Source organism: Sapajus apella, unplaced genomic scaffold (genome assembly GCF_009761245.1).
Source record: "Sapajus apella isolate SASKATOON/1434 unplaced genomic scaffold, GSC_monkey_1.0 scaffold41, whole genome shotgun sequence".
NCBI lineage: Eukaryota > Metazoa > Chordata > Mammalia > Primates > Cebidae > Sapajus > Sapajus apella.
This window is the reverse complement of record NW_022436981.1, coordinates 14111706-14136044: the sequence shown is the minus strand read 5'-3', so window position 1 is coordinate 14136044 and position 24339 is coordinate 14111706. Positions and strand designations below refer to the sequence as shown.

General features: G+C 37.8%; 1 protein-coding gene across 31 annotated transcripts in view; it reads left to right on the top strand.

Moving 5' to 3' along the window:
• Nucleotides 1-24339, top strand: part of DST (dystonin) — a 496895-nt gene that overhangs the window by 355132 nt on the left and 117424 nt on the right. For 24 of the 31 annotated variants that reach the window (XM_032299802.1, XM_032299799.1, XM_032299795.1 and 21 more), the window contains 11 exons: nucleotides 86-235; nucleotides 379-594; nucleotides 1072-1221; nucleotides 3089-3322; nucleotides 4540-4692; nucleotides 6066-6299; nucleotides 6775-7041; nucleotides 10200-10745; nucleotides 11745-11921; nucleotides 18698-18821; nucleotides 23729-23937. In XM_032299802.1, coding sequence (XP_032155693.1) covers nucleotides 86-235; nucleotides 379-594; nucleotides 1072-1221; nucleotides 3089-3322; nucleotides 4540-4692; nucleotides 6066-6299; nucleotides 6775-7041; nucleotides 10200-10745; nucleotides 11745-11921; nucleotides 18698-18821; nucleotides 23729-23937 — 2460 coding nt within the window. The remainder of the gene's footprint in view (nucleotides 1-85; nucleotides 236-378; nucleotides 595-1071; nucleotides 1222-3088; nucleotides 3323-4539; nucleotides 4693-6065; nucleotides 6300-6774; nucleotides 7042-10199; nucleotides 10746-11744; nucleotides 11922-18697; nucleotides 18822-23728; nucleotides 23938-24339) is intronic. The other 7 variants (XM_032299818.1, XM_032299820.1, XM_032299821.1 and 4 more) reach the window with 1 other exon arrangement.

Here is a 24339-nt window from a genome sequence, read left to right as displayed (position 1 = left end):
TGAACCATTGGGGAATAATCCTATACGTTTGTTTTTAAAATCTGCATAAAGTTCATTGAGTTAAAATGTCCAAATTTGTTTTTAGTTTTCCAATGAATTACAGCAGTGTTTACAGCACACTGAAAAAATGCATGAGTATTTGACATTGCTTCAAGATATGCAACCCCCCTTAGACAGCCAGGAATCTCTGGATAACAATCTGGAAGCTCTGAAGAATCAACTTAGACAGTTGGAGGTAAGAATTGTCTACTGCCTGTTTACGTATGGTAGTCAGCTGCTGCATGATTGGGGAAAAGAAGCAGAGCACTTTTATGTTTCACGTTTATATTTGTGTTTTTCACTAAGTAGTCAATAGATCCGGGATATATTTCTTTGCAGGCATTTGAATTTGGATTGGCTCCAATTGCTGTTATTTTAAGAAAAGATATGAAGTCGGCAGAAGAATTTTTAAAGTCTCTTCCCAGTGACTTTCCCAGAGGACATCTTGAAGAATTGAGTATAAACCACAAGAGTTTGCAGACCGCCTTCTCTTCCCTCAGCAATGTGTCTTCTGAAAGAATGAAACAAATCATGCTCGCGATTGACTCTGAAATGGTAGGCATAAAATGTCAAAATTTTGATTTACGAAGAAAATTTTTTTATTGGAGGACTTAGTCATAGGATGTAGTTTATTTTTAGAGTGTTAAGCCATTAAACCAGACTCTTTTTTTTTTTTTTTTTTTTGGAGACAGAGTCTGGCTCTGTCACCAGGCTGGAGTGCAGTGGCGCAATCTCAGCTCACTACAGCCTCTGCCTCCTGGGTTCAGGCGATTCTTCCCCCTTAGCCTACTGAGTAGCTGGGACCACAGGCGCGTGCCACCACGCCCGGCTAATTTTTTTGTATTTTTAATAGAGAGGGTTTCACCGTGTTGGCCAGGATGGTCTCGATCTCTTGACCTCGTGATCTGCCCGCCTCAGCCTCCCGAAGTGCTGGGATTACAGGCGTGAGCCACTGCACCCGGCCCAGACTCATTATTTTTAAGAATTTGACACTTTTGGGAACGACAACTGACTGTACAATTTTTTTTCTAGTCTAAACTGGTAGTTTCCCATGAAGAATTTTTGCATAAACTTAAGTCATTCTCAGATTGGATATCAGAGAAAAGCAAATCTGTGAAGCATATTGAGATTGTGAATGTTCAAGATTCTGAATGTGTAAAGAAACATTTGGAGTTTCTCAAGGCAAGTATCAAAACAAAGATGACAAAGTATATTTTAAAACCTGTGGCTTTAACAAGTGTTTAGAAAATATGACTTTGCTAAGGCTATAAAGGATTATTTCCTTTCTTTGTCTCTAGAGATTATTTTTAATTATATCTAACTTTTTTTTATTGTACTTTGGGCTCTGGGGTACATGTGCACATCCTGCATCCTGCAGGATTGTTGCATAGGTACATACATGCCATGGTGGTTTGCTGTCTTCATCCCCCCCACACCCTGTTGCCTATATCAGGTATTTCTCCCCTCCCCCACTCCACCCCCCACCCCCCGTCCCTCTCTTCCCCTCCCCCCTACCTAGCCCAGTAAGTGTTGTCCTCTTCCCTGTGCCCATGTGTTCTCATTGTTCATCACTCACCTATGAGTGAAAACATGCAGTGTTTGGTTTTCCATTCTTGTGTCAGTTTACTGAGAATGATGGTTTCTAGATTCATCCATAGAGATGTTTTTCTTCATAGTTGACACAACTATAAAATAATCACAACTTTAACGGTACCACTCTGATGCTATCCCAAATGCCTTATGAAACTCTTATACCACTCACATGTTGAGGTTTTTATTTATGCATTTATTTATGTATTAGTCACATAAGTATATAATAGCATAAATTAGCCATATAAAAATCCTCATGTAAATACATAATAATATGTGTAGTACAGTCATGCATCACTTAATGATGAAGATACATTCTGAGACATGCATTGTTAGGTGATGTTGTGTTTTGCAAACAACAAAGAGTGTACTTACACAGACGTAGATGGTATCCTATATACACACCTAGGCTCTATGATACACCTGTTGCTCCTAGACTACAAATCTGTACAGCATGTTACTGTACTGACTACTGTAGGCATTTGTAACATAGTAGTAAGTATTTGTGTATCTAAACATAGAAAAAGTACAGGAAAAACATGGCATTGTAATCTTTTTTTTTTTTTTGAGACGGAGTTTCACTCATGTTACCCAGGCTGGAGTGCAATGGCACGATCTCGGCTCACCGCAACCTCCGCCTCCTGGGTTCAGGCAATTCTCCTGCCCCAGCCTCCTGAGTAGCTGGGATTACAGGCATGCGCCACCATGCCCAGCTAATTTTTTGTATTTTTAGTAGAGACAGGGTTTCACCATGTTGACCAGGATGGTCTCGATCTCTTGACCTGGTGATCCACCCGCCTCGGCCTCCCAAAGTGCTGGGATTACAGGCTTGAGCCACCGCGCCCGGCCATGGCATTGTAATCTTATGGGACCATCGTTGTATATGTGACCTGTTGTATGTGGCTTATGACTTCCATGTTAGTCACTTTTGGCATGCTTTTTTTCTTTTTTGCCCCCAAGTTCTTAATTTGAACAGCATTCCTCATGAACAATGATTAGGCTCCTGGCCTGAGAGTCAGAAAACTGAAATTCTGGCCTATTTCATTCATACTTAAAATCCCCCATAGTCTTATTTGTATGTTACCACAATTACACGGATGTTTTAAATGTTGGCAAGTAATATTTTAAGGTAGATATTTCTCTTCAGTGTGCTAAATATCTGTAAGTTAGGCTTTTGCCTTTTGTCAGAGTTACATTTTAAGTGCAATGTGACAGGTAAAGATAAAATATTTTTAGAGGGGTTATCTTTTTATGTAATACTAACTACCATGGTATTTAAATAATTAATTTATCATTTATTACTAGATGATAAATAGATTTTTGATGTAAACAAATTCCATAAAACTTTCAGTCCCTGATATAAGAAGTGCATTTTAAAAATATAGATAAATGTTATTATTAATATAAATTTTATCATGGCTTAGCTCTCCATTGGTAACTTGTACTACTTTTTTCACAGAATGTATTGAAAGACCTTGGACATACCAAAATGCAGCTGGAGACTACTGCCTTTGATGTGCAGTTCTTCATTTCTGAATATGCACAGGATCTGTCTCCCAACCAAAGCAAACAACTGCTGAGGCTCTTAAATAGAACTCAGAAGGGTTTTCTTGATGTGCAGGAATCAGTAACTACCCAGTTGGAACGTTTAGAGACTCAGTTACATCTAGAGCAAGATCTTGATGATCAGAAGGTTTGCCTTTCTTTGTGGAGTTGGCATTCTTTGTTTTTAGTGTGAAACCATAATGTAGATACCCAAGGAGTATAGTGTGACAGGAAAAATTTTCTGGAAAGGCATTAATGAATAAGATACAGTGTACATACAAATCCTACAGTGTATAACAATATTGTTTTCACTAATGATGCTATAATTTAGTTGATTTTAATTTTTGTGACTCTCAGAAATACTTACTTCAAGTGAGAGTTTTGATTGCCCCCTGCCCCATAAGACTAGGATATTTGAATGCACTCAGAAATGCATTGATGAACATGTGGCTAAAGAAGGTTAAGAGTTTCGTTTTCCTCTGGGAAGCAGTACACCACAGCGATTCAGAACATGGGCTCTGGAGCTAGACTGCCTGATTTCACATCCCAGCTGTACTACTCTCTCGTTCTGTGAACTAGGGCAAGTCACTTAACCTCAGTTTAATCATTGCTAGACTGGAAATAACAATAGTGCTTACCTGCTAGTGTTGTGAGCATTGACAAGAAAAGTACATAAAACACTTAGTACCTTGCCTAGCACATGTTAGGCTTTTAGTAAACATGATTTATGGCTATAAGATGAATAATTAGTGTATGTATAGTAGGAAAATGAAAGGTGCGAGTAATTAGTGTTGACTTCTTAATCTTTAAGAAGAATTAATGAATTATATGAGCGCTATATCTAGTAGCAATAATGAGCAAAGAGGTGAGAATGCACTTAGATATAGTGATTAAGTAAAAATATTGCATGCAATGTTCCTTTTATTATTTCTTGAAGCATCAGACATTGTCTCTAGCATGATAACCTATATACACATATCAAATATGTTAGCCTACATATCACAACTAACTTCTCTTTTGATGTCCTTTTGCAGAATTAATTCTGTGTGTCGCAGGTTTCAAGAGTTTAAGAAAATGGGATGTTTCTTCCTGTTGGTCAGAAGTTCCATCTCTTACAAATATGCATGGCCAGTATTCTGTTGAGCAGTTTCATCTAAACGTGGTCACTTTCTTTGTATATGGGATATGCTCATATGTTCTGTCTCACCCTGCTCAGTTTGTACCCTACTGCTATCATGTTTACAGCATACTTATAAAAGCTTATTAGATGAAACTTGAAAAATGTGTTCTAATAAGGAGCTATCGCAATAGTGATTTTGCGACCACCACACATTTTTAAGATGTTTTGGATTTTCTTCACTTCAGATTGTGGCAGAGCGTCAGCAGGAGTATAAAGAGAAGCTTCAAGGGATATGTGATCTTCTTACCCAAACTGAAAACCGCCTGATTGGTCACCAAGAAGCCTTCATGATTGGTGATGGCACAGTTGAGTTAAAGAAATACCAGTCTAAGCAAGAGGTAGAATTTGGTTTTCTATCAGCAGCTCTTTGTTGATGTTAGGTTCGATTACTGTCATTTGGAAATCAGTGAGGATTACTGAAAAATACCAATAATTTTTGCTTTTTAGAAGCAAGGCATAACCAGATGCCTTGGGCTTGAGCTTTAAACTGTATACTAAAAGTTAGATTTCCAGCTTCAAGCAAGCTAGATAATTTTTTTGACTTTTTTTTTTTGGTAAGAGATATTAAGTGGAGGAAATATTAAAGGGGGTTTGATAATGAAAATACCTGTGTGATGAATTACAATTTGGATCCCTTTAAGGCCAACCTACTTATGACTTGCAAATCAGAGGAAATAGCGATCAGTTTGGGTTCTTTTTCTTTCTTAGCTCCTTCTTACTCCATCTTTCTCGCAATTTGTTCCTTTTTACTGAAGGAAAGGGAAAAAATAAAAGTAACAACAGATAAAGTTATCTTTATTTTGGTGTCAGGAGAGAGAACATTGTCATTGTAACTAGACAGCTCTTGGTTCAGATTCCAGACTTTATACATTGTTAACTTTATAACAATCTCTCAGAGCCTCAGTTTCTTCATAGGTCATACTTTCATTGTTTCATTATTATAAACGTTAAGTATTGTGTGTTAAGTCACACTAGCACAGTGAAGATCACATAGTAATAGCTCAATTAATAGGATTTTTTCATTCAAATACTTCTCAGACAAATTTCAAGAGGATTAAAGTATGGAAAAAGCAATATTAAAACTCAAACAGTGTAATACAGAGAATGAAAACTCATGATAAAAGAGGAAAAGAAGAGGAAAAACCACATGGAGAAATCTAGACAAGAGAAAAGCCATAACTACTGAGGAGAGATCTTAATCTTGAGCTACCTGGCAGCCAGGCAAAGAAGCAAACATCACATGTTATAGAGTCTGGTGTTTAGAAAAAGAAAGTATCTTAGTTCACTAGGAAAATTATTTCACTTTTATCCTGAGCAGTAAACACATACTTAAAAATAAAAGTTTAGGAACTGTAACTATTACCATGTATTTACAAGCATTTGTACATGTGCTCATATAATACACAAAAATTTGGTGTGTGCAAATTTGTATAGATTATATACTGAATAGTTATGTGTTTTCAGTGTTTCACAGACTGCATTCTTTCATTAAACATGAAAATCCATGCTTTTCTTTAATAGTGTTTGAGTTTCAAATTATATTAAGTATTGTGATTAAAATAAATCAACTCAAATTAACATACTGAATATGTGTAATCAAACCATATCTACTAGACTCTGTACTTACCCTGTCTTTTAGAACTACAACTCTGGAAGAGCTAAATAGGTAATAATTTAATAAAATACATTTTTTTTCCTTTTGTGTTACAAGGAATTACAGAAAGATATGGAAGGAAGTGCACAGGCATTGGCAGAAGTAGTGAAAAACACAGAGAACTTCTTAAAAGAGAATGGTGAAAAGCTGTCACGGGAAGATAAGGCTTTGATTGAACAGAAACTGAATGAAGCTAAGATAAAGTGTGAACAGTTTAATTTAAAAGCAGAACAGTCCAAAAAGGAGCTGGATAAAGTTGTGACAACAGCAATCAAGGAAGAAACTGAAAAGGTCCTTATTCAAATATATGTGCACTATTCCTGTATCAAAAATCATTAGCTTAACAGCTACTTGATTTATTATTAAGTGATACCCGGTGGTAGTAAGCAAGGATTATCACTAAGGACTATTGTAGGATTCTGGGTTTCCAGGTACATAGCTGACCAAATACTACAAAAGTTTTGAAGAGTTGGCTTTGCTTATCTTTCTCTTAATATTTAAGTGAGGTTATGAAACTTCCTCTCTGTGAAATGTGTGATCACTCGTCAATTATAATTAAAATTTTGGAATGTATTTTTAAGAACAATGAAAACTTGAAAGTAGCTGCCTGTTGCTCTAAAGTTTAATTTCAGTATGTTTTCAGTGTGTATCAGTTTTTAGTACCCTCATTCTAATTTAAAATGAGCTAAGTATTTACTTTTGGAATGTCTTAAAACTATGCCTTGGCCCACGTTCTGAATTCCTCCTGTGACCTTTCCCTGCCCAGGTTGCAGCAGTGAAGCAGCTGGAAGAGAGCAAAACCAAAATAGAAAACCTTTTGGACTGGTTGTCAACTGTTGACAAAGACTCAGAAAGGGCAGGGACAAAACGCAAACAGATAATTGAACAGAATGGGACCCATTTTCGAGAAGGTGATGGCAAGTCAGCAATTGGAGAAGAGGATGAAGTTAATGGTAACCTGTTGGAGACTGATGTTGATGGGCAAGTTGGAACTACCCAGGAGAATCTGAATCAGCAATATCAGAAAGTTAAGGTGTGTTGTTGTAAAATCGTTCAGTTCTATTTCCGGGTCGGTAAAGAGAGAAATAACCTAACACGTGAGTTCTTTTCAAATCTTAATGATGACAGACGTTTTTTCCTCCTTTAATCATATCAGATAGAAATTATTATGAGAGCTCTAAGCAAGTCAAAAATAATGAGAAATAATTTGTTAGGCATTCTCCATATATGTGAAGTAGAATTATTACAAAGATTTAATAAAAATAATAGTTAACATTTATAGAACAGTTAAAGTGGACTCTCAGAAAGTTCTTTCCATTTTAACTCATTTCATCTTCCCAGTTACTCTTTGGGGTTTTTATTTTCATTTTATAGATGAGGAAACTGTAACTGACAGTAATAAAGTAGCTTTCTCAAGTTACACATCTAGAAAGGGCTGGAATTTGGATTTAAAACTAGGCCATATGCTCACTCTGCTAAATTTGAATCTGTGTTCTAAGAGAACACCTTTTTTTGAGACAAGGTCTCACCCTGTTCCCCAGGTTAGAGTACAAGCATGGCGCACTGCAGCCTCAGACTTCCTGGCCCAGTTGATCCTCCCACCTCAGCCTCCTGAGTAGCCGGGGCTCCAGATTTATGCTGCTATGTCTGGCTAAGTTTTGTATTTTTTTGTAGTGATAGGTCTGACTATGTTGCCCAGGCTGTTTGCAAAGCGCAGTGCTCAAGCAATCTGCCTCCATCCTCCCAAAGTGCTGAGATTACAGGCATGAGCTACTGTGCCTGGCTGAAATTGAGCTCACTTAAGTTCTTTCTGAGCTCAGCTCATCTATTCAGTTAAGGCTATTGGTGAAAAGAGATATAAAAGCCCTTCTACAAATTTACTGCATGACATAAATTAAAGCTAACATTAATGCTGCTATAGAAGCAGAGGTGACTTCTGTAGAACCATTTTTAAAGCGTCAGTGATTTTATTTCAGTATTTGGCTTTTACAGTTAGATGAGTGGACATCAGAAACTTTTGCAGGTCTATATATTTTCCTCCCACTCTTTGTCTTTGGAATCTTTGGAATAGGATACTCCCTATGAGGTTCTTATAGAAAATATAAATTAAACCAGAAGAAGAATGAGAGTATTTACTGTTCACAATTTTAAGGGGCTGTTATAGGACCTTATTATGAAAAATAAGGTCTCAAAATGAAAATTCTGGTGAATTCCTAAAGGAACATTATGAGTCAGTTAAAAAGAAGTCAGGAAAGTTTATTAAGTTGACCAAGGTAGTGAAAGACACTAGTGGGCAGATTAAAATATAAAGATGTCACACAGGAATGCCCTTGGTTTTAGGCACAGCATGACATTTTCCATCTGACCATTTTACCTCAAAGAATATGGGACGCTGTGCTTTAGAAAGTCAACCTGGTAGCATGGAGAGAGGGCCAAAGGGCCTGAGCCAGAAACCTCTAGCTTTCAGTAGTTGTCCCACGTGTCCTGGGCCAAGTTAGCCTGAGACTCCTCATCTGTAGGAGGAAAGGGATGGATCTGATCATTTACATGGTGTTCTATATGGCTGTCCATCCTATTTTGTGCAAAGCCTTTCTGGAGGGTAGCATATTAATGTATTTCAAATACCAAAACACAGTCTATGGGAAAATATTTACCATGTACCCACAAGGTGGCAGACATTGTTATAGACAGTGAGGATGCTGGTGTTAATGAGCCAGTTCTGCGCTAATTGGAATCAGACTTACAAGTGAATGGCTGCCCCATAGCAGTGCTTCTAAAGAAGTCCGTTTCACAGCATAGAGTAATTTTCACTCAGCTCCTGTGTGCCAGCACTGCTGTAGGTACTTGGGATTCCACAGTGAGCAAAATAAATTCCCTGTGCCTGCCTTGCACACTAGGGAGTGAGAATGTTACAGCAGAAATGTACTAAGTTATATGGTATGTTAGAAGTCAGTGAGTGCTAAGGCAGAAGAGGAGTTAGGTAAGGGTGGTTGAGTGTGGGGTGGGGGACCCGTTTTCAGCATTTGGAGAGGACTCAGTGGAGACGGGCACAATTAGGCAAGCAGATATCTGATGAAAGAGCTGTAGCTAGATAAAGAACAACAGGAGGAAAAGGTCCTAAAGTGTTTACTGTGGTGGGGAGGATGGAGGTAAGTGTGGGAGCAGCAAAGAATCTGGAGGTAATAAAAAGAGCTCTCCGGTTATGGGACCTTGGGACTGGATCATTGGGCTCCATGTAAGCTGTTATAAGAAATGTGGGAAATTGCTCAGAAGTGTTAGTATCCTTTTTGCCACACTTGTATGGCATATTGGGGTGAATGGAAGAAGATGCTTATGGCTGGAGGGACAGGGACTCCACCTCCCTGCTGCCCCCCTGCTGCCCTGAAGACCACGGGAATCAGTAGCTCTGTATACCTGTGACCTGTCTGTAGCACACCTGCCTGGGAGCCCTGCCTCCCTGCCTTCAGAGTGGATTTGCATTTCTGGCACTAAGTCATCTCTGAAGGAAATGCTCTACATATGTGATCTCCTGTACTCCTAACAGCAAACCTGTGATGTGTAGGAGTTATTGTCTCCATTTTCACATGCAGGAAACTGAGGCCCAGTGAAGCTGAGTAGCTCTAGGATTCTCTTTTATTATATCTGTTTCTTTAATGTCCATTGGACTTTCCTGAATGTACAATGTTCTTGCCTAGTTATTTTTGAAATGTTTTTAAAGCTTAAAGTTACAGAATCTTTTTCCCTATTCAAAAGTGTTTCCAGGATCATTTTGTAATAAAAAATGTTGTACTTATTTGCTCCCACATTAGGTAAAGACATTCTTTTTTGGGTAGTTGTGAGAAAGCAGTGAATCAAATGAGATCAGATTATAGATACTTTTTGGTTAGAATTGGAATAGAAATTTGTTACATTTTCCCAAGCTTCCAAAAAATGGTGTCTGTCCTATCTGATTAAGTACATAGACAAGATTGGAAATTTTCTTTAAAATAAGATTAGTGTGCTCCAAATGCCTTGCTATTCTGAAATTCACCAATTAAAGGGAGAATGGTGTAACTTGAAACGGGGAATGAGAAGCAAGTTGTAGCCCTGCTGTTCATTGAAACCTGTCAGTCCTGAGGTGGCAAGGACTCTCTGCAGCCTTGGCGTAACCTGTTACTGCCTGAAGATTATGACCAATTTGTTTTCACATAGGCCCAACACGAGGAGATCATCTCTCAGCACCAAGCAGTCATCATAGCCACTCAGTCTGCACAAGTGCTGCTTGAGAAACAGGGTCAGTATCTCTCTCCTGAAGAAAAAGAGAAACTGCAAAAGAACATGAAGGAACTGAAAGCGCACTATGAAACTGCACTGGCTGAGTCAGAGAAGAAAATGAAGTTAACTCACTCTCTGCAGGAAGAATTAGAGAAGTTTGATGCTGACTATCATGAGTTTGAGCACTGGCTACAGCAGTCAGAACAAGAACTTGAAAACCTGGAGGCAGGTGCAGATGACTTCAGTGGTTTAATGACCAAACTGAAGAGGCAGAAGAGTTTCTCAGAAGACGTCATTTCTCACAAAGGTGACTTGAGATACATCACAATTTCTGGAAACAGAGTGTTGGAAGCTGCCAAATCTTGCAGCAAGAGAGATGGTGGCAAGGTTGACAAGGATAATATTGACACTTCTGCAACCCACAGAGAAGTGCAACGCAAATTGGATCATGCTACTGATCGGTTCAGGTCTCTCTACTCTAAGGTACTGTTATTTTGGTTTTTTAAGAGGAAGGTAAATCTGTGATTATAATTTTCACTTGGTCCTCTTTTGTTTTGGAACAAGAGACAAGAAACCTAAAATACAAAACAGGAGGGAAAGGTAGTTTTAGCCTCCTTCTCTCTATCTTTCTAACCTGCTTTACTTCTGAACAATGTATTTAAAGATTAGAAACTTAAAATTAGTTTTGAGAGCATGATTTCCAGAAGGCCCAGCTCTCAAGTGCTCTAATATCCAATGTGACCACCAGATGGCAGTTGTGCATTGACTCTAAGTAGAAACAGATGCTTGCGGCCTCCCAAGTTTGGGAACTGGTTTCATCTCAGATTATCCTCTTCACAAATACTGCAGGTGTTTGTCTAATATATTTGACCAGTATATTATTTTAATACTTAATGAATAACAGACTGTGTTTCTTCTTTTACTTCTGTGGTCAAGTAAAAAGGTTTTTTTTTTTGAAAAAAATCTAAGAAAATATTTCCTGGTTTGTAATATAACCTGAACAGACTTGCCAAGTTGCGTAAATGATTTAAAGACCATCGTTGGTTCTTGGACTTTGCTCCATTCTAATATAGACTCTTTGTCTTCCTTTTGGTAATTAATCTTGTGCAACATATAGAAGTAATTTATTAAACACCTTTAAAACTCTTCCATCAAATCCTTATCTATACACATGATGTATCAAAATCTTCTTCCTCTGATGATTGATATGTTTATTCTTCATTCTACATTAAGACTCAGCTATTGTAAATATGTTTTTGAATTGATATAAATCCAGAACTGTCTATTTTATGGTTGCTTCTTGATTCTTAGAGGGTGCCTCTTCATATAAAAGAAAAAATCTTAGTCCTACAAAGTTTTTTTAACTTTGGTAAAAATCTGGTTTTTTTTCCAGGGTACATATTTTGTAGGTCCTAAGATTATTTGATGCATGTGAAAATAATGGGTTTTAATTTCCTACCCCTTTTCTCTTTTGATTTTTAGTGCAGTGTTCTTGGAAATAATCTTAAAGATCTGGTGGATAAATACCAACACTATGAAGATGCTTCCTGTGGACTTCTTTCTGGACTCCAGGCCTGTGAGGCCACGGCTGGCAAACACTTATCTGAACCTATTGCAGTGGACCCCAAAAATCTACAAAGACAATTAGAAGAGACCAAGGTAAAAAGAGAGACAAAGATCCAAATCTCCAGTAGTCTTACTGAAAATCTTCCAATTTCCCACACTTTTGTAATAGTTTCAGCTAAGAGAGAAGAACAAATGATGTGAAAAGTATACTTCTCCCTCCAGAGGGAGTTATGACTCTATTTCTCCATAATACATTCATTTTTTTCACTGATTTTTTTTTTTTTTGAGATGGAGTCTCACTCCATTGCACGAACTGGAGTCTCACTCCATTGCACGAGCTGGAGTGCAATGGCATGATCTTGGCTCACTGCAACCTCCGCCTGCTGGGTTCAAGTAATTTTCCTGCCTCAGCCTCCCAGATAGCTGGGACCACAGGTGCCTGCCACCACAGCTGCCCTATTTTTTGTATTTTTAGTAGAGATGGGGTTTTGCCATGTTGGCCAGGCTGATCTTGGACTCCTGACCTCAGGTGATCCACCTGCTTTGGCCTTCCAAAGTGCTGGGATTACGGGTGTGAGCCACCACACCCAACCTTCCTCATGTTTTTTTAACAGGTTTGACATTGCTGTTACAGCTTGTGACTTGCATTCCAATGCCTCCACTCCCCAGACAAAACTCAATATTGTTCTGGCCACTTATTTATCTTTGTACTTCCTTACCTTGTTCATTATTTTTTCCTCCATTAGAATTAAGCTCCACAAGAACAGGTGTTTTTGTCTGTTGTATTCATTGCTGTATTCCCAGCACCTAGAATATTACCTGGCCCAAAGTTGGTACTCAATAGATATTTGTTAAAGAGTGGAGAGGTAGAAGGGAAGAAGGGATGCTACTGTCACATTCAGTGGTTCTAAGGACCAGGTTTCGGGTTCTTATTGAATATTTACATGATTCACAGAGATAAACTTTAATAATTACTCAGCACAGTTCTCAAAAAGTCCACCTGCTCTTACAGAAATACAGGCTCGATATCAAAACTGCCTAACTGTGGGACTCTCAGTCATACTCACACTGGCAGAGAGTCTTTAATCTATTTTTAAAATCTGAAACATTTTAAAATTCTAAAGTAAGGGATGAGAAATTTAAAAATATTTTATCATTATTCAATGTGACCCGTAATTTTGAGTTTAAAAGTTTCATTTCATCCATCTGTTCTATGATGCGATTTAGCAGGTCAATAATAGTAGGTTATTGCTGCCATAGCTGGAAAATAAACACAGGATTGCCAGTTACACAACTATCTCTCAGAATTTAATTGCATATTATTTACAGAGTCAAAAATTGTCACTGTGCCGTTGACAAGGGAAACAGGTACCCTGATGAGCAAGCTTAAATTGGTATTGCCTGAGATTGACAACTTCTGGAGAGCTAAGGAAAGCTAAGTCACACCTGGGTGAAATGTGGCAGGTTAATGTCAGGCAGAGAGAAGGCCTGTAAAGGGGTGGGAAGCATAGGATGAGAGCAGGAAAGGTGACAGTCAGGAGGTAAGGAGGGTGGAGGTACTGCTTCTTTCCCAGACTGAAGAGTTTATCTAGCCCTTCACTGGGCACCAGAGAGATGCCATGGGCAGGTCAGCATTCCCAGGTCCATGCAGCCTCCCCAGGGGTTGTTTCATTTTTCCAATGTGCATTTTCAGTCCTGTTTTTTTTTTCTTTCTCTTTTCCACAGGGACAAGAACAAATCTATTTTAATAAAGTTTTCAGTTCCCAATTTATTATATATTCAAGGACAAGATATGTGGTGGGAAAGAGGAGTTACTGTGACATTGAGGTCATTATTTTATTAGGAAATGCAAATCATTTAAAATAATTATTGATTGCATATATATCATTTAGGAAGTTATTTTAAGTATAGAAAATAAATAAAATAGAAATAATACATTTTAAGTTAGATCTATGTTAGTAAACAGGTTATATTCTGTATAAAAATAATTTTTATATCACTAGAGCAAAAAAAGAAAAACCCAAAAGAATGCATTGATTTTTTAATTAAACAGATATATCGATAAATTTTAAAATGGAAAAACGTGTTTGATAATTGCTGCAGAAGAAGATTCTTTTAGTCCTAAGGCAGTTAAAGAAATATGAAAGGGAAAGAGAAATCTCTAAGGAGAATGAGTTCTAATTAAGTCATAGCATAATTTTAAAAATTAAATGTACAATTAAAATTGTTGCTGGTTAATGCACATATTTTTCTCTCAGAAGATTTCAGAATGTATCAAGGATAAATTTTTATGAGAATTAGGTAGCTTCAATTTCTTTCATGTTTATTAACATTTTACAATTACTTTTAACTATAATATAAACCCATGAGACTACTACAAAAAAATTAGTCTTTCTATGTTTAATATATTATCTTCTACTTATATACTGTTGCATCATAAATGTAGTTTGGGGGCACCCAATTCGTTCATTTCATTTGAAATATTTTTGGCCAGTAGCATGTTGTTATCAGCATTATTATTCAAAGAACTGTTAACTGTGTTGTCAACAGTCTGATGCTACTAGGCCATAATAAGACTCCTCAAGATCCCCTTCCAGGGAAATTAGTGGATAAAACAAGATTTTAGCCCCAGAAGAGGTGTAGAAAACAGGATTTTGAGACCAGTCTCAAGTCCTGGATTTGGAACCAGCAATGGGGCTAGATTACATTGACTGACAATGTCAGCCTTCCAGACTTGCACTGATTTCTGGGGTGATGTTAAGTCAGGAAACTTTTATGAATTGGACAAATGCCCATAAGTTTATAGATTTCGCTGTCTTCTGGTCCCAACTGGTATTCTCTTGTCATAGATCCTTCTTTCATGTTTAAATTTTCTTGAAATCCACTCAGAACAATATATAAGGTACCCATTTGAATACTGGGATGAACAATTTTGTTCCAAAATAGCACTATAAACAACTATTATTGTTAAATTAGGACCTTGATACATGCTAGGAATTAAAAATGATTACCTCTTCAATATAATTGTCGAGATTAAAGACATGGGGTGTTTTGACAAGAAGAGGTAAAGAAGACATGCTTCTTTTATAATTCACTTCTAAGTTTTAAGCTGGTAGACAGGGCCATCTTTGGTATTGGATGTTTTAATAGAACCATGGTCACTTCTACATGTATTTATTCATTCAGTAAACATTTGTATGCTGGGTTTTATGGAGGCACAAGATGTTAAAACTCTGTTCTTGCCCTTAGTAAACTCACACTCTAAAAAAAATTTTCAGAGGGTACCCTTCACGTACTTCATCTCCTAAATAACCATGTTGTGTGAATGAGCCGTCCCTGTGGTCTAGAATTCAGTCTGGTCACAGGTAGAAAGTTCATGTCTTGAGGAATTTTTTATGCTTTCCGTAACTAAACTGCTAGGAGAATTTTTCAAACAGATCCACTATGATGAAGATTCTTCGGCATCTCGAAACAACTATAGGTTCTGGTATTCTAGATCCCATGTCAGTCATGGTTTGGTGGGCCTTTTGACATACACAGATTGCTTGTATGTCATCCCAGTTTCTTGGATTATGAAGATTACTTGAGGAAATTTTTGCCATTAGCTTTAGGCATTTCAATAATGGCAATAAATAATGCTGAAATAGAAGAGAACCTCTTTAGATCTCACACCTGATATGTTCATTTATTTACGTAGTTGCTCATTTATTCCAGAAAAAAATTTTATGGAGCCTGTTATGTGTCAGGCACTGATCTAGGCACTAGTAATAGAAAGCTGAAAGGGATGACTTCTTAGTTCTCAAGAAGGCACAGATGAATCCGATAATAGTCACAGGGTATTTATGGGAGTTCCTTGGAGTACACTTACTAAAGCTCAGAGTGAGGAGAGACTTAGGGAAGGTTTCCCAGCTGAGTACTAAAGGGTGAATAAGAGCCAGGTTCAGGATGGTGGAGGTAGGTTGCACAAAAAAGCTGATATGTAGAGATGTTAAGACACTGGGTCCAGCATGAATCAATAGGTAAGAAATAGCTGTACTGGATATTTCTGGAACAGAAAGTTGAGATTGAAGATAGAATTAGGGAATAGATTTCATTGGACCTTTTATAGCATGCTCACATCTTGGCCTTTATTGTGAAGGGAGACTACTAATAAATTTTTAACGGGGTTTATATTTGGCTGCTCTTGTGTTGCTGTAAAGAAATACTTGAGACTGGGTAACTTATAAGAAAAGAGATTTAGTTCACTCATGATTCTACAGGCTCTACAAGGATGGCACTGACCTTGCTCAGCTTCTGAGGAGGCCTCAGGGAGCTTTTACTCATGGAGCAAGGCAAAGCAGGAACAGGCATGTGACATGACAAAAGCAGAAGCAAGTAAGCCAGAGAGAGAAGTGGGGGAGGGAGGGAGAGATGGAAAGAGGGAAAGAGAGGAAGAGTGGGAGTGGGAGAGGTGGGGCAGCGGGACGGTGGGGAAGTGCTACATACTTTTAAATGACCAGATCTTGCTAGAATTCACACGCTGTCTTAAGGACAGCACCAAGATAATGAGGCTAAACCATTCCTGAGAAATCACCTCCTACCAGGTTCTACCTTGAACATTGAGGATTGCATTTCAACATGAGATTTGGGCAGGTACAAATATCCAAACTATATCAGGGTGATACATGGTCAGATATGTATTTTAGATAGAACACATTAGGAGCTATATTAGAGAAGTGATTGGAGGCAGAAACACAGGATTCTTTTTTTTGACAATCCAAGTGAGACATTATCCTGTAATGATCGAGAAATATGAAGCAAAAGTTGACTTTTAAAAAATATTAAGGAGGTAAAATTGTCGATTGATTTCTATGTTCGAAAAAAGCTTTAAATGGTTGATTTGCATGTGGAAAAGAAGCCTTAGGATGGAATCTAGGAGGAACTTCAGGTTTGCTACTTGGGTAGTTAAGATATACCCCAGGAGAAAGTGTCGGTACAGAGAATGAGATGATGAGTTCAGATTTAGGTTTTTTGAGGTGGAGGTGACTGCATATACTCAGATGGAAATATTCAAGAGGCAGTTGGAAAGCTAGGCCCATGGCCAAGGATGAGTTCACATCTACAATTGGACATTTGGGGCTTTGAAATCCCAATACAAAAGAGCAGAAGAGGAGCTTGAGTCGCTTAAGAGAAATTAAAGCCAGGCAGAGGCCTATGTGGCCAGGCAGCCCGCTTTTGCAGAGATCTGTCAGAGCTGTTAGAAGTGCAGGGCCAAACTTCTGGAAGACGTATCTATGGCTCTAGCTTCTACCTTTTTTTTTCCGCTCCTTCCCATTGTTGAGCCACATCTGTTTGCTCAGAGATACGCAGGGACCTCCATTAATTAAATTCAAGGACTCATTAGTCTTTCAGTTTACATTATCCTTTCCAAAGCAATGAACACTGTTAATCTTTTCCACTTCCCTCTTCCTTTAATCTTGGGGGACAGAATTATTCTGGGCCCATTTTCACCTCACCAGTTACATTTGTTTGTTTTTTTCTTCTCCTCATCACTTATATGTAAATGTTCTCCATGATTCTTTATAATCTCCTTCTCTGACATTGCTGTGCTTCCTCGTTTAGGAGTCACATCATGTGTCTTGACTTCCAGTTCTCTATGTCTATTTCCAGTTTGTATTCCAGGTCTCTGCCATTTCCCATTTTGCTGTTTCTTTCTGTAGGAGGGTCCCAAAAGCACTTTGGACTCATGAATTCCAAAACAGGCATTCCTTTACTCTAAGCTTGCTCTCACTTTTGTTTATAAATACCACTTATTGGCTGGGAGCATTGGCTTATTCCTGTGATCTCAGCACTTTGGAAAAATCCATGCAGTGCTACAAATTTAGCCTTTCTGTTGGACAGCCCTGAGCATATGAACCCCTTACCCAGAAGCCCTGCATAACTGTATCCCATTATACAGGATACAGGATACAGGGAGATCCTGTATCCCATTGATACAGGATAAAGTTTAAACTTCTTAGCCTGATGTATGAGGCCTTTCCAGGCCTATTTCTGTTTACTCACCCGTATGCATTGTCAAACTGGATGGGACTCTCCCTTCTCCTGTGATTTTTCTGTCCTCATGTTTGTGTCTTTGGTCTGTTCTGCAGGGAGTTGTTTTCCCAAATCCACACTCCATCAGGGCCATCTCTCAGTGTCACTACCATTGAGGTGGCTCTCATTTCCCTCCCATTTTTTTTTTGTTTTTTCCTGCCAACTTCCAAGAGCAGTTTTTCATACTCACCTTAGGCATTTACCACTTCCTGTCTCAGACCGTAAAATCCCTGAGTGTAAGCTTCGTGTTCATTTTTATTTTTATATGTTCACAAAATGTAGCAAGGCTTTTTGAATTTGTTAGATTTTCAGTAACTCTTATTGAATTAGCAGAAATAAAAATGACTCAGTATTGAGTCAGGATCTACTGATTTGGGCGGGCTAATTTATCTCTTTACCTGGAGTCAGAAATGGTCTCATATGTTTTCTGTTGTTTGTTTTGGTAGTAGTTGAGGTATTATACAAAGCCTAGAAGTAGGGGTTAAGGGGTAACTCAGGGTATAAAGTTAGTGGGTTGTATGATCAGGAACCAGGGAAATTATTATGAAAATATATATGTTCAAGGGTTTATTTCAAGACTTAATTTGTATTATCCAGACTGCCTCATGCTTTTGCTAATGCTACTTCATAATTGGCCTTACTCTAAGAACTCTGGAGTAAGTTGATGATGAAAGTTGATACAAAGAAAAGTTTATTCTGTCCAATTTTACTTTATCTTATTACCGATTATTTTGTCCACATTAGAAATCTGTTATTTAGTCCTACTGAGTCTAACTGAAAAGCTTTTAATCTTACAGGCTCTGCAAGGACAGATATCAAGTCAGCAGGTTGCTGTAGAGAAACTGAAAAGAACGGCTGAAGTACTTTTAGATGCCAGGGGATCTTTACTTCCAGCCAAGAATGATATCCAGAGAACACTTGGTAAGATATTCATGTCCTTTCTTCCTGTCTCACAGGTAAATTCTAAAGAAAAGTATCCTAATAGATATGGAGAAGAATGTTCACTAATTTTAGACTGTGTTCTATGTGTTCTTTCTCTGTGAAATGGTGTTCCTGAATCTGGGAAAACGCATGCCTTCTTTGGCAGGTATATTAGAATCTTAAGGGCAGCGGCTGTGTATCTTGAAAGGTATATTTAAATTTAAATTTGATATTTAGAAAAGGTAACAGAAATTCATTTTGTAATGTCCACCACAGGAAGCAGAATGTCACCAAATTTTCTTGGTTGTTGGGATTGGGTAGAGGTAGGCTTTCAACTGAAGGCCAAAATAGACTCTCTGAGGATCTTTATCAATAGTGGGAACATGGGCTTAAGAGGTTGAGAGATGTGCTTAATTTTATTTTTTTTATTTTTAGAGACAGGGGTCACTCTGTTGCCCAGGCTGAGTGCAGGGGTGCAGTCACATCTCACTGCAGCCTTGTCTTCCTGGGTTCAAGCAATCTTCCCCATCTCAGCTTCTGGAGAAGTGAGGATTATGGGAATGCTCTGTCATGCCCAGCTAATTTTTAAACATTTTTTGTGGATATGGGGTCTCACTATGTTGTCTAGGCTAGTCTCTGACTCCTGGGCTTAAATGATCCTCTCAAAATGTTGAGATTACAGGTGTGAGCTTCTGTACCCAGCCTGAGAGATGCGCTTTGAGAAGTCTTCCCACTTCTCTGTGTTCTAGAAGTATTTTAGTGGCCTCACTCAAATTGAGGGTTCCAGTTACCCAGTTATCTTTAGTGATACTAGAAACTTGATTACAGGTATAGTGGTACTTTTTTGCCTTTATGTGTTAGATTAATGTGTTTGTTGAGAAAAGAGCTATTGTATATTATTTTTGTATCCACCCACAGTATTTAGTTTATACCAAATGTGCAGTGGATTATCAATATATATTTTTTACTATCTTATATATGTATTTTTTGTTTTCACTGCTTTGCTTTTCATAATATTTAATGTTATTGTATATTTCTGTGTGTGAATATGTGAAGTAAAAATATTCCACAACAGATGACTAGACATATGTTTTACCCTAAATAGAGCATGAATTAAAATCTGAGTAGAAATTTTACTTGAAGAGAAGAATGGAACTTAGCTCTTTTAAGACCACTCTGTAGAAGGGAAACCCTGTCTTTCATTCTTACATATATCCAGATGTTTTTTATTATGTGCCCCTGTCAAAAATGATCTTTTAGCGTGTATCTCCATATATGCAGATATATTTATAAGTCATATGAACATGTACTATATTATTATATGAATTATAATTATAAAATATAAAAGTATTGAGTTTTAAAGTATAAAATGAAAGTAGCAATGGAATTTCTAACATTTTGTTCCTCTGTCCCAGTGCAGCATCTTGTATATCCACATTAGATACCATTGCTGTGAGGACTTAAGTATAAGCATATGAAGGAGAAAGAAAGACGATCTTATTTGTATTTCTGTTATTTGAAGAGGCATTTTGATAATTTTTTTCCCATTGTTAAGTGTACATAGTTTCACGTTTGGTTGCTTAAAATTCATTTGTTACATTATTTTAAGACTAAAATCTCTGACATACTTTTCTAGGAATATGTGAAACTAAAGTATAGAGGAGTTTCTGTTAATATCTTTCTGACTTCTAAGAAAACCAATGATTAAAAAGAAATGCTTATAGTAGATTTTTTTACCTTTTTCTAAAATAACTTTTAGTTACTAAAATCAAGAATTTACTTCAGTGACAATGTTTTATTACTAAGAGGTACAAACTAAACAGTGTCTTCGTTAGGCTATGATATCAAAAATACCATCAGCTGGGTAGCTTAAACAACAGACATTTATTTCCCATAGTTCTGGAGGCTGGAAGTCTGCGATCAGGGCGCCAGTATGGTCTGGCTCTGGTGAGGGCCCTTTTCCTGGCTTACGGATGGCCACTATCTTGCTGGTAGAGAGTGGTGGAGGGACATCATTTCTCTCCTGTTTCTTCTTCTAAGGGCACTAATCCCATTCACAAAGGCTCTACCCTTATGACCTAATTACCTCCTTAGAGAGAGAGAAAAAACCTGAGTGTTTTTGCTACTTTCACACACCATTAATCACCACACAGGACACTTCTGTGACCAGATCTGTGTGAATTTCTCCCCATGCATCAAACATTATCTAGCAGATACAAGCTGGATGTCCTATAATTCCGTTCAGTTCAATTCAATTCAATTCAATTCTGACACTGTCTACCTGGAATTAGCTTCAGACCCTACAGGTTAAGGGGTCAGTCTCATAATGCTGCCTCCACTTCAGATACCAATCACAAGTCCCAAATTGTGACCTGTATTTCAGACTGATCAGCTACAAATTGGAGTTCTCATGACCCTTCTCAGGTTCTATTAATTTGCTAGAGTGACTTACAGAACTCAGAGAAAGACTTTACTTACATTTACCTGTGTATTGTAAAGAATATTACAAAGGATACAGATGAACAGCCAGATGAAAGAGATACACAGGGTGAGGTATGGGAGAAGGGGAGCAGAACGTTATGCCCTCTGGGCATGCCACCCCCAGGACTCCTTGTGTTCAGCTATCCAGAAACTCTCCACACCAAACCTATTGGGTTTTGGTGGCAGCTTCATTACATAGGCATGACTGATTACATCATTGGCCATTGGTAGCAACTGAACCTTCAGCCCTGCTTTCCTCCTCAGAGGTTGAGGAGGTGACAGTTCCAACTGTCTAATCACATGGTTGGTTCCCTGGCAACATCTCCCACTCTCCCCTGCTTCTCTTACCCTAAGACTATCCAAGAGGCCACCAGGCATCACCTCATTCGAACAAAAGAGACCCCTCACTCAGGAAATGCCAAGGAATTTAGGAGCTTTGTCATATACTCCTGTCACTCAGGAAATCACAAAGGTCTTAGGAGCTCTGTGTCAGGAACTGGGGTCAATGATCAGATACCAGAGCAAGAGATTCTCTTAGTGTCTGTATTACTGAGGAAATCAGAAGGGTTTTAGGAACTCTATGTTAAGAGCTATGGTCAGAGACCAAATATTTCTTATTATATGATAATATCACATCTTCCAAAGGCCCCACCTCCAAACACCATCACATTGGGACTTAGGCTTCAATATATGAATTTTGGGGGACACAACCATTTAGTCTATAGCAAACAGTCACTCAAATCTGTTAATTATATGAAAATAGCTGGCTTTCTTGGGAAGTCACTTATTATGGCTGAACAGATCACTGATCCTACTTGCCCTGTTGATGCACAGTTGCCCAATTGAGAAGTTGCTAACCTGCCAACCTCAAGCTGCCATTCAGATCCTGTGCTCTTGTGACTTTCCAAATTAGAGCTCATTCTTTTCCTTCAACTTTTGTTTTAGAATCAGAGGGTACACATGCAGGTTTGTTACAAAGGTGTGTTGTATGATGCTGAGGTTTGGCATATGATTGAAACCATCACCCAGGCAATGAGCATAGTCTCCAATGGGGAGTTTTTCAGCCCTTACCCTCCCACCACTCTCCCCCAACTAGTAGTCTCCAGCGTTTATTGTTTAGAGCTTATTTTTGAGCCCACTGCCTGTTTCCTTTGCTGATAGCATTTTGGTGAATATTAAATGCTGTCTCCCTCCCCACTCAGTCTGCTGATGGGCTTCATTATGTTTTAGTAAGAGGAGCATGATTTTCTCTTTAAATCATCTACGTTTAACCTCTCACTCCAGTGAAAATTTTCAAGCTGTTTTCTGATAATGTAGCATTAGAACAATTATATTGTTTTGTTGTATGAATTATGCTTCACAGGCCAAACACAAGCCTGTAAGAGATTTCATTTTATCGAGGTGTTTTAGGACCCACAGCTTTCCTCTACCGAAGCTTTCTACAATGTATGAGACTAAAGAACTCAGAAATAATTAAAACATTTTTAAAATTCTTGGATAATAAGTGATAAATTCACCATTTAAAACACTGTTTTCCAGAGAGAAAGAGATGAATACATTAAAAACCATTGTTGTTCGAACTTTTCATTGGTCTACAATATAGAATGTAGGATATTAAAATGTAGGGCTTTAGTCAAGCGGAAACGAGACCAGAAAGGGTTTTCTTTCTTTAGCGTCTTATCTTTAGAATTGAAGGTAAAGTTTATCCTCATATGAGATAGGTTAGCCTGTTAAGTTTATTTTTCTCTTGTGTCTGCTGTTAAACTTTTAAATACAATTAGTGTGTATTTTAGAAGCATAGTCTCAACTTTAAGTGGATTTTCATTGTTGCCTGTTTTCTCAGTTTATTTGCGTCTGCCAGTTTCTCTGCATTTGAGTCATTTGCATCAGTTGGGAAGTATGACAAAAGCTTTGTGTGTGTGTATGAGGGAGGGAGAGAGAGTAATAATTTTTATATGTAATATTTAATTCTTCATAAATGTTTGTGACTGTGTATTATTTTGAGAATAGCTGCATGTGACTCACCTTTTTCCCTGTAAGTAATTATCAATAAGTATGGCTAATGTGAAATGTCAGATTGAGAACCAGTATTTATTTCAAAGATTTGCTGTTGTTTGGACCACTCTTTCTTCTCTCAGGGACAATTCAAATATTTATGCATACAGAAAAATCTCTTTTCAAATGCAGATGGGATATATATATTAACTTTTTAAAAAAGATTTCAATTTTCATTTTCCATTGAACTCTTTTTTTTCTTTGTATTTTAACATTTTAGGTGGTGTTCTGATTATGCATTAGGAATTTATCATTGAACTTATTTTTAAAATTCTTGTGTGGAATTTGTATGATTCACCTTCATGTGTTTTTGAAAAGGTCTAGGGCAAAGAGAACTTTGTGGTTAATATTTCCTGATGTGTTTGGAGTAGATGACATTGTTGGAAGATATGAGGATCTGTCCAAGTCTGTTAATGACCGAAATGAAAAACTCCAGATAACCTTGACCCGTTCACTGAGTGTGCAGGATGGCTTGGATGAAATGCTGGACTGGATGGGAAGTGTGGAAAGTTCTCTAAAAGAACAAGGTCAAGTGCCCTTAAACTCTGCTGCTCTTCAGGATATCATCAGTAAAAACATTGTAAGTGACTTTAAAAAAAGTCCCACTTACAGTTTTTTTAAAAAGCACTTTTATAAGCTCAAAATATAGTTAGATTTTAGATAAATTTAGGGATACAAAAAGGCATTTGCTGAATATGAGTGTGGAAAATAATGCTTGTACAAAATCAAGTGTGTAAAAGATTTTTCTGGAAAGAAGTGTAGGAAGGGCTTTGTGTACTTTTTCTTGAATATTATTCATTATGGAGGGCTTATGCATACATCAAGTCTTATCTTGTTTATCATTGTTTCAGCCAGCTGCACATGAGGTTAATCAGATCAGCCTTGTCTAGCCTTTTAAGAATTAGGACCATGGCTAATCCCCAGACTCCATTAGATCGTAGGGGTTGCTGAGTAGCAGAAGCCTCCTGCCTCATTTGAGCAA